The sequence below is a fragment of the Coccinella septempunctata genome, chromosome 9 (genome assembly GCF_907165205.1).
Source record: "Coccinella septempunctata chromosome 9, icCocSept1.1, whole genome shotgun sequence".
Taxonomy (NCBI): Eukaryota; Metazoa; Arthropoda; class Insecta; order Coleoptera; family Coccinellidae; genus Coccinella; species Coccinella septempunctata.
The window spans coordinates 474300-484866 of NC_058197.1; the positions used below are offsets into that span (position 1 = coordinate 474300).

The window sequence follows — 10567 nt, forward strand, 5'->3', positions numbered from 1 at the left end:
ATGAAAAAAACGTATACAGGCATTAAGGATAACATCCGCAAAACTGGAAGGGGTAGAATCCACTGGAAATATTATCATCAATTTGATGAAATATACCGAGACGATAAAACAGTGAATTTACCCCGAACACTCTCATCAGCACCAGTATCCGTTATCCAAAAGGGGCCTGGAATAAATCCAGATCCCATAAAGGAACCTGTTCCAATAATAGAGGAACCTCAACCCAGTACTGCAGCCACTCCTCAAATGGAAAAGCAGAAAGACGACATAACACTCACTCCGTATGTTAAGTTTAAGCTGTATTCTTTTCTATATTAATTTCACAGACATAAAATTAAACTAGCAATATATTTTAATTGCAGAAAATCCACAAAAATGGATTCCAAGAGTGGAATGTTTTATTTAAGGAAGAAGTTTGCTGAAATTGAGACTGCCCGTGTCAATGAAATTAAACTTCTTCGGGAAGCACTGGAAAAATACAATGAAATTCAAGAAAAAAGAAATGAAATTTTAGAAAGTTTTTTTAATTCTTCAAAAAAACAATGATGTATTTTCTAAATAAAATATTTATAATAACATATTTGCGATGTTATCCCTTTTGTCATTTCCACCCTCATCTGCAACGTCCCCTTCTGGGTTAGGTAGTGGTAGATCCTCTTCTAGTACTTCTTGAGGATCTTCTTCCACTTCATTCAGTATTAAAAAATTGTGAAGAACACATGCAGCACTGATTATGTGTGTTCCAAAATCAGGATCTCCTATATCTAAATACTTCAAACGTCTAAATTTTCCTTTCAATCGCCCAAATGTTCTTTCGATTACTGAACGAATGGAGTTCATTCTATAGGTAATTGTAGTTATTTTGAATATCATTCAAATGGCCATTGTCCCTATATGGTGTCAGTAAATTTGTCATCAGAGGGTAAGCAGAATCGCCAAGCAAATGCATATCTCTAGACAATAAGGGGTTATTATAAATATATATATATATATATATATATATATATATATATATATATATATATATATATATATATATGTATATCTATGTATATAGTTATAAAGTGTTAATATCACCTCCAAAATAGTGACTCGTTTAACGCTCTCACCTCATATATATCGCTGTCACCTCCGAAATCGGAGGTGACAACGTTTTGCCTTGTTTTTTAGCTTGTTAGATTCAGGAGGCTTCAGGGACCAACATATCAAAAAATCGTTTTGAGGTCACAACGCACCCCGTTTATGTACTGAACAATCTTTTAGTTCGAGTGTATATCACTGGCGCTAGTGTGCTGAGCTGTATATCGAAGAATTGCTGTGGGGGACTCTTTGCTCGTTAGCACCTCCGAAAATGGCAACGTTGTATTTTCAAAGCAGATGTAGACAGGCGGAATATAAGTATACCAGAGATATAGAAGGGGGGAGATTGAGCTTCAAGCTGCGCGAACTGGCTAAAATTGAAGGCCGCCATTTGTCAGGAAATATATACAGCACCGCCTAAAAGTGATAGCATGTGGCAAGAGTTATATACAGGGGCACGTAAAATTCAGAATTTGAATGTTATGATTTCGTTGATAACAGTACTTGAAATTATGAGATTTCGGTCAATTCGTTTCTTATTTCTTCAGTACAATACAAATTGAATACCAAAAATGTCAACGAAGGAAAAAATTTTTTGTTTTATGTATTCTGGTGAATATAATGAGATGTCCAAATATTGAACATATCATCTAAACCAAATAATCCTTTTGAATTATATTCAAGCGTTTGTAACCAACGATGAATTTTAATTTAATTGTCTTTTCTTCTTTTCGTCTTTTCTAAATAGGTAACGTTTTCAAAATAAAATCCATGATTTCGAAGATTATAGCAATTTGGTCTTTTGGGGTAGTTTGATATATATAGACTTCGAAGCGTCACCAATATTTGGTTTGTTCGAGAATCGCTTCTTTTCACTACTGTTCCCTAATTACGATCAGAGGAAAGTAACCTGAAAAATTGCTCGCCCACTTTCCTTCGAGATGCAATTCTGGAACTCTGCTTTTAAGTTTTAATTTTTATTTTCTGTTTCTAAGGAAACACGATTTTGTCAATCTGAAGGACACTAAATTTTTTGCACAAAGTGGATAAATTGATCTGATATTTTTTATTGGAAGTAAGACATGATATGATGAAAGCTAACAAGTCGATAAATTTTTCAGTAGCTACTGGCATTAAATATATAAAAGAAAAAAACATTTTTCTATTCATTTTATTTATACAATATTGTATATCCAGTATCGATTGCTGCATAAAATCAACTGATGAAGTCTTCTAATTGCAGAACCTTGAATTTTTCAGTATAAACTTTTTACAGATTGAATATTCTAATTTTAAAATGAGATCTGGCAATATTTTTCACTAAAAGAAAGCCATAATGTCTTCCAATCACTGAAGAATATAAAAAATGTTCTTTCAAGGAAGGGAACAAAGCATCAACTCGATCATAAAATTTTTGCGATTGAATTGTTGCAAATGCTTCGAGAAAATTTTCATCTCTTGAAACTCTATTTTCAGTTGAAATCATCAAATTCCTGATTGATATATCGTTATAATTCCATATGATGGTATATGAAGTCCCTCTGAAACAAACAAAAAATAAAATCATCTCAGTTTCATATTAAATTATCTCATCTTACCTTGATTTTTGAAGAATATTACAATTCCCTCAAGACTGGAACTTTTAGGGTCACAGTATCATTCTCTACATTTTTTAAATGTCTCTCCATCAATGTGGCACTGAATCAAAAGATTTCTCCCAATGATGGGCAGCATTTTCAGAAATACGTTGATCTTGTCTCAAAAAGTCCATCACTTCTTTCATGTGTTGTATTTTATTTTTAAGAGACTTAATTGTATAATTTCCTTCTATATGGAGTTTTTTCAATTCGATGAGTCTTTTCATCAATTTTGAAGGAGAAATACTGGAACAAGTTTAAAAAATTTGTAAATCTATCAAAGATATTCAAAAATTGATATAATTGGGAACTTACCTATAATTGTGAAGTAAGCCATCGTAAATATCCTGCTATTCAGCGAAAAAAGCTAATAAAACCACACGAATCCGCTGAATATCACCAAAAATACGTTCATATTTGTTATTATTGTTTACATTCTTTTGACTTGACAGCAGGCAATGGCAGGTAAATGACAAGAATATTCACTAAATTGTTAGACCGTGATCATAATACCGTGCTATGACCTGACAAATGGCGGACCCACTTTTGTCCCATGAAAATAGGATGCGCAGTGGTCGAAGCTCAATCTCCCCCCTTCTATATCTCTGAAGTATACGGATGAATTAACTGTAGAGAGGCGCAGCGCGCTATCTCCTCCATAATTGCAATCCAGGCGGCATATCTCAACGATTTTTTATCGCATTTATCTGTAGGGGAAAGAAACACGTGAAAGAAAACCAATCTTGGCTCTCTCGAATGGAATTATGACTGTTTATATTTCATCGTGTGTATCTATGCAACCGTTGAAGTTCTTTCATCTCAAGCTAAATATTCAGATGTAAATGGTGATGAATATTCAAGGACAATGAGCCATTCCGAAAATTTTCATTTCAGAATCAAGAGAAAAAATGCTACAAATTTTAAAATATCACAGAAATGAACAACGTCGGCTAAACCGAATGTTGGACATTGTTGTGTTATTTCAAATGGAACGCTCTATATATTTTTCTTAAATCGGATTGCTCAATGATTTTGAGGAATCCTTTGCTCAGAAACATCTGTTTTATTATCGATTATGTTTAATTAGATTTTAACATGGACGCCACGAGGCAGAAGGAAAAGAGGTCGACCAAGGAAGAGCTGGAGAGAGGGGATCGAAAAGGAAATGGAGGAAAGAGAGCTCCCCGAAAACCTATGGTTGAATAGAGAGGAATGGCGGTTAGGAGTCGGAAAGCGTCGGAGAACGCTCTAAAACCGATATATATATATATATGTTTAATTATTGGATTTTCCCGAAAATTTGAATAGCTTGTACCATCTCTCTGGTTTAAAATACTGGAACTAACAATCTGCACTCAACTAGTAGAATACCTTGTAAAAGAAAAGATCCTTTTACCCACACAACATGGTTATGTAAGAGGTAGATCAACTCAGACAGCAGTGTTTGAGTTCATTTCAGGAATCCTTAATGCCTTGGAGGATTCTAATATAACAGTGGGTCTAATGCTGGATCTATCAAAGGCATTCGATACTCTGTCCCACGACCTTATTCTCCATAAACTTTCTGCATATGGCATAAACAAGCTAGACTGGTTTCAATCATATTTAGCAAACCGCAGGCAGAGAGTGGTGATCTCTCAGAACGGAAAAACAACAGTTTCGGAAGAAGAACTCACAGAGTTCCGCAGGGTAGCATATTGAGCCCTATCATTTTCATCATTTTTCTAAATGACCTAAGTACCATATTCGATGAAACCATGGTTAGGACAGTGAATTATGCAGATGACACAAACTTCACTGTATTGGCCAAGCACGATTTAGAGTTGAGTTTACCATTTCACACTCAACTCTAACTCTAAATCGTGCTAGCCAGTGGTTTGAAGCAAACGGTTTGTGCATGAATTCTGAAAAAACAAGTGCCATCCTATTCAGGACAGCTCATTCCGGTCCCCAAGTGCCTACCAGCATTTCACTGTCTAACTCCACATTAGAACTGACTAAATCTTGTCGCTTCCTAGGCCTCACTATTGAGGTAACCCTTGATTGGGGAGAGCACATTTTCAACCTTTGCAATCAACTGGGTACCATCTGCTACACTTTGGGAGTCCTCAATAAATATCTGGACATAACCTCACTAAGAACAATATACCAGGCAGTGTTTAGGTATGGCATCATGTTCTATGGTAGTTCATACAACCTACATAGAGTGCTGAAAATGAAGAAGAGAGCCTTCAGAATGATCTGGAGGATGAGGAGGACGGAATCATGCAGGGGAGTCTTCAGAAGGAATGGTCTTTTGACTGCTCCTGCTGTACACATCCAAGAAAGCCTGATATTTACATTCAAGAACTAGCACTACTTCGAAGAGAAAACAGTAAGTAATTACAATACGAGGACAACTGCACTAAAATATCCAAGACACAGATTAAGCCTCACTGAAAAAGGACCTGAATATAGAAATATTCGTTATTACAATAAGATAGCTCACAAACTAAGAGGAGAATGGACTCTACAACAGTTCAAGAAATTCATCTTCAAACTCCTACTTGAAATCGAACCCTACAGTGTGGAAGACTTTATGGAACACAGACTATAAAGCAGAAAATGACCCTTTTTCACTTCAAGTGTTCAATGTCATGTGTACACTTTACCTGAAATAAAGCACATTATTTATTTATTTATTTATTTATTTATTTATTTAAATTTTTTAGTGATGTATCATAAAGAAAATTACAAATTATATCGAAACAAGTAAGATTTCATGAAGAATTATCCAAAACAGATTTGCATTTTTCGATAGATCATACAGGATGTAAGGGAAAAAATAAACAAAATTGAAGTCTTTTTGAAGGCCTCGAGTCACAATATTTTGAAATTGCAACCATATTTTTGTCAAGACATGATGATCTACAAAATGAAGGTAATAATATAGATACATACTCGGATACATATGATTGATTGGTAATTCCCAAAAGCTATGATGAACAGCGGACACTATGATGGATGCATGATGAAAGGAGAAAGACAAAAGTTAATTTGAGTATTTTCGCATGAAGTCTTATTATTCAAAATAAATGATGATTCTTATAATTAACAAATCAGGTGCAATTAAAATTCTTGTTTTGGTCTTCGAAAATAACACATATTGATTAAACTTCTACTATCCAAAATGAATAGGTACATAGATAAAATGTATCTATACCGGGTGTCCCAGACCTTTTAGGCCAACAGATATCTCAGTTACCTGCGGAAAAAAAAAATTGAAAAAAATACTTGTCGTAGGAGACCATACGCTCTTTCATGCAGCATAGCAAAATCCACCCCCTGACAAACAACCCCTGAGAAACAACCCCTAACTTTTGTTTTTCAAATGGCACCCCCATGTTTGTTTGGCTTCAACTGACAGCTCTTTTTAATTCTCAATCAATGATATATCATAATATGTAGTTGTAAAGATAGTCACTCGATAAAATTGAATTCGTTAGTGGGTACTGTTAATTGGACTGATCGAATTAGTCCACATTGTAGACACAAGAAAAAGTGGATGTTGAAAAAGAAGAGTCAATAAAATGTTAGAACTTTTTGTGCTTTGTTTTATTCCTACGGTATCGGTATCTTTAGTATAATGTTGCAGTAACAGTACATCTGAGCGTATAAATTCGTATTTCATTTGTATTTTTATTTTCCATAATTCTGCATGCCATTCTAGCTACCATGATACATCATTGAATGAGAAATGAAAAAAACTGTAAGTTGAAGCACAACAAACATGGGGGTGCCATTTGAAAAACAAAAGTTAGGGGTGGTTTCTCGGGGGTTGTTTGTCAGGGGGTGGATTTTGCTATGCTGCATGAAAGAGCGTATGGTCTCCTACGACAAGTATTTTTTTCAATTTTTTTTTTCCGCAGGTAACTGAGATATTTGCTGGCCTAAAAGCTCTGGGACACCCGGTATACAGGATATCTGTAAACAAATGCGAAGGACTAAGGGAGATGATTCCTTAATGAGAATAAGCGGGGCTAGTTCCTATAAATTTTTTCCCAAATAGACTGCTCTTCCAAGATGCAGCCTTGGAAGGCGATGACGAGTCTACAGTTTTTAATTTTTTTTTACAGGTTCTGAAAAACACTGAGTCATAAAACTATACATATTATGAAGCACTGAGTAGATTGGTACCAGTTTCAACTTCGGCAAGCTCGCAGTTTAGGCGGTAACTTGCTATAGATTTTTTTTAATGTGTCTCTCCCTTAAATTCAAAAATTTCTGTTGTTCAAAAATGTTGAAATTTGAGTTATTATGCTATTGTCATAGAAGTATACGAAACTATCAGGTCGGGGGATCCAAGATTTCGGGCCGATTCACATGAAAAAAAAAACATAATAAAATGAATTTCGTGAATACCGAGGCTGAAAATCACTATTCTCCGCTATAAAAATTTAATATTATTCCAATAAAATACCGAGTTAATTAATGCTACGTTGCTATTACTATAAGGCCCGGTTGTTCAGTTCAGGATAAGGCCGAGATTTAAGATGATCCTAGACTAACCTGACAGAACTGAACTGAAATGTCAAAATCAATTTAGGATAAACTTTAATCCCGAACTGAACAACTGGGCCTACTCATGTAGAGTTTCGGATTTTGCGAGAATCTACTGCTTTTTCTTCAAAACAACAACTGCGCTGAAGGAAATGTGATTGAGTGTTATTTATATCATTTACATCATTATTTGCCGAACTTCAAAGTTCTGAATGAATTAAAATCTAAACTTGAAAATACACGAGATAATTTTCGCAAGAATTTCAATGAAATCTGAAAATTTTCATCATTCTGGAGCATTCTGAACATCAATAATTCTCGAATCATCCATGGAATAAATTCAATTTTATCCAATATAACACGCAAAACGAAATGTTATTCGAACTCGGCATCTTGAGCAATTCGTTCCTAAAAAGCCCGAATCAGGTAGAAAATTTTGAACCCTTCATATCAGCGTTAACACGTGTTTTGCAGTAAACAGATGCCGATTTCGTTTTCAACGGGCCATGTAACTAGGGTCGGTGTTGGGTGAAAGGATGAACGGTTCTTACAACAAGAAGAATTTGAATTTTCATATGACGGTGAGGGCATTTGTTTTAAAATTTTCAGAGTTCAAGAAGTATACAGGGTGTTTCACGAGTAAACAGACAAATGAAAACCGTGAATAGAGGGCATTGAGCTGAGTTCAGAATCATACCATATACAGGGTGTTCCAAAACTAGTGAATCAAACGTCACACCACGATAGAGTAAACCAAATATTATCGAATGACACCAACATTAGTTCGACGAAAATGTACCGTTTCCAAAATAATCAGAATTTTATTAAAATACATAAAGTTGCCGATTTTCGAACTATTTTTCCTTATAACAGGGCCAGTTTGTGGAAAAAGGATATCGATTTTAAATTATATTGAAGTAATATTATTGTTTCATCTCCCCTAATTGAAAATTATTTCAAGTAGTCAATCGATAACCATAACCTAAGTAAATGTAAATTAAAACAATTGTTTTTTCTACATGATTTTTAATACTCAGAATAAACAGGGGTGATAATATGGGAGAAAAACGCTATCCTTAATAACAAATTGGCCTTGTCCTTGTGACTGAAAAAATAGTTCGAAAATCGGCAACTTTAGGTTAGGTTTTTTTAGAAACGGTACATTTTCGCTCAACTAATGTTGGTGTCATTCGATAGTATTTGATCTACTCTCTATCGTGGTGTGACTTTTGATTCAATAGTTTTGGGGCACCCTATATATAGGTTTCTTCGGGGTTTTTTGAAATTTCTCGAATTTCCGTTTGGCTATAACTCCTGAAATTCTGATCAAGTCGACTGAAAATTTATATTTAGCCTTGAGTTGTTAATTTCATCGAAACAGAGCATTAAAATTCGACAAAAATCTGGACCGGGCTCAGTGAGGCTTTACTTAACTTCAAACTCATAAAAACACCATGTATGTAGTTTTTTAATCATAATTTCAACTTTTTTGTTATCTGCATTATTATTGTCTCAAAATGAATTGATTTTTGGGTTGCCCCACCTGTTGATCATGTTCTAGAAATAATTGTTTTGGTCAGACGCCTCTAAGGAATAGAGCACTTCATGAAAATGTATTTAGAAATCCTTAATTGATTTTTTTCAAAGAATATTCTTTTGAATGTGTTCAACAATTATACCATATTCGGTCTTCAAAATACTCTTTCACGAGGATAAAATGTTTCAAAATTGATAATATCCAAATATGGATGGAAAAACTACGCTATCTTGAAACTAAAATTTAAAACTTGATATTCAGAATGAATCTATTTTTCTATGGACAACTAGTTGTGTGAATAAAAACAAAGAAAGAAATCGCGGGGTGTCAGATCTGGAGATCTAGCAGTCCAATATTGGGGTCCTACCCTTCTAATAAAATGACCTGAAATACTGATAAATACTTTTGCTGGTGCATAAATATCATCAATGTTCCAATAACAAATTGTAATAAGACCAGAACAATCCATAGATTTCCATAGATCCAATAATGACTATAACGGAATCAGTGAGTGCCAATCATTACCTTCACTAAAAGACCAAATGAGGTGAAAATCAGTTCGGAAAATTACTTCAGTTCCACGTTGTCCATAAAAAGCGATTCATTCGGAAGATATCGAATTATAATTATTATTTTCATGATCATGATAGCATAGTTTTTTATTTCTATTTTTGTTCATTATCAATAATAAAGCTTATTATCACTGTTAATGACTTATCTGAATAACCAGATATGCTATAAATATCAAAAACAAATGCAAGACATATATTGAGAACGAAAAAATTCAGTTGAACATTTCCAATTCCATTTTTAGATTTCCTCAGTTGATTGGCGATCATATTCATCCCATTAATTAATGTGAAGTGAAAGTTAATATGCAGCGCTGTTTTTTCCAGACATTTCACGATCAAACAATTATTCATTAGAAATAATCTGAAAAGGCATGCCAAAGTTTCATTGATTTTGAGAAAATCAATGAAGATATCGAAAAATTCAAAATTATGACGAGAAAAACTACAAACAGAGTGTTTTGCATGAGTTTAAATTTGAATATATCCTCAATGAGTCCGGTCCTGTGTTCGTCAACTTTTAATGTTCTGTTTTATTGAAACTTAGAAGTTTAAGCGGATAATGAATTCTTAGCCGAATCCAACTAAAATATTTGGAGTTATAGCCGAACAAAAATTGGGGAAATTTGAATAAACTCCTCTCTATATCGGAAACGGAATGCCTAAGACACACATATGAGGTGTTTTTGAACTAAGCTCAATGCCCTCTATTCACGGTTTTCGTTTGTCCATTTACTTGTGAAACACCCTGTGTACTGAAAAATTTCAAAAGACTCCTCGAGCAATTAAGAAATGCCATTAAACCAAGGAGTTTCTTTTGAACCGCTATGATGAAAAATGTCAATATCCAGTTATTATTATTATTTGGGGTGATTCATCGAAAATCCCCAATATCTCGAAAACCAAGGCACTTTTGCCAAACGTAAAATATATTTATTTGAACCGCCATAGAGTACTCTACCCGCAGGCTCCATATTATCCATTCATTACGCCACACCCTGTATAATTATTATTATTATATCAATAAATTGAAAATAAACAGACATGAATACTTGGCAGTTGTTTTGTTTGAAGGTGAAGCTCCTGTTGCTTCAAACTTCTTTTAATTATTTTGACTACCATTCACGCAAGATGATTTTTGTTGAGGAATTCAACATTCTCGTAATTATCCGTTCATTTCTTCGAGAGATACCCATTCCCTACCA

At 34.2% G+C, this 10567-nt stretch overlaps 1 protein-coding gene and 1 long non-coding RNA gene across 2 annotated transcripts; one reads left to right on the top strand and one right to left on the bottom strand.

Moving 5' to 3' along the window:
- Positions 1-731, top strand: LOC123320562. The gene is made up of 3 exons (XM_044907910.1): positions 1-281; positions 363-465; positions 642-731. The coding sequence occupies exons 1-3, from the start codon at positions 1-3 to the stop codon at positions 729-731; spliced, it is 474 nt and encodes a 157-aa protein (XP_044763845.1).
- A 1504-nt stretch (positions 732-2235) lies between these two features.
- Positions 2236-3322, bottom strand: LOC123319980. The gene is made up of 3 exons (XR_006538677.1): positions 3033-3322; positions 2679-2963; positions 2236-2621 (listed from the first exon to the last, which is right to left on the bottom strand). It is a non-coding gene; the product is annotated as an uncharacterized LOC123319980 (long non-coding RNA).
- Positions 3323-10567: the final 7245 nt, after the last annotated feature.

Coding starts and splice junctions, on each gene's coding strand:
- LOC123320562 (XM_044907910.1), top strand. CDS start 1: ATGAAAAAAACGTATACAGGCATTAAGGATAACATCCGCAAAACTGGA. Junction 282..362: donor GACGACATAACACTCACTCC/GTATGTTAAGTT, acceptor TTTTAATTGCAG/AAAATCCACAAAAATGGATT. Junction 466..641: donor AAATTAAACTTCTTCGGGAA/GCACTGGAAAAA, acceptor CTTCTGGGTTAG/GTAGTGGTAGATCCTCTTCT.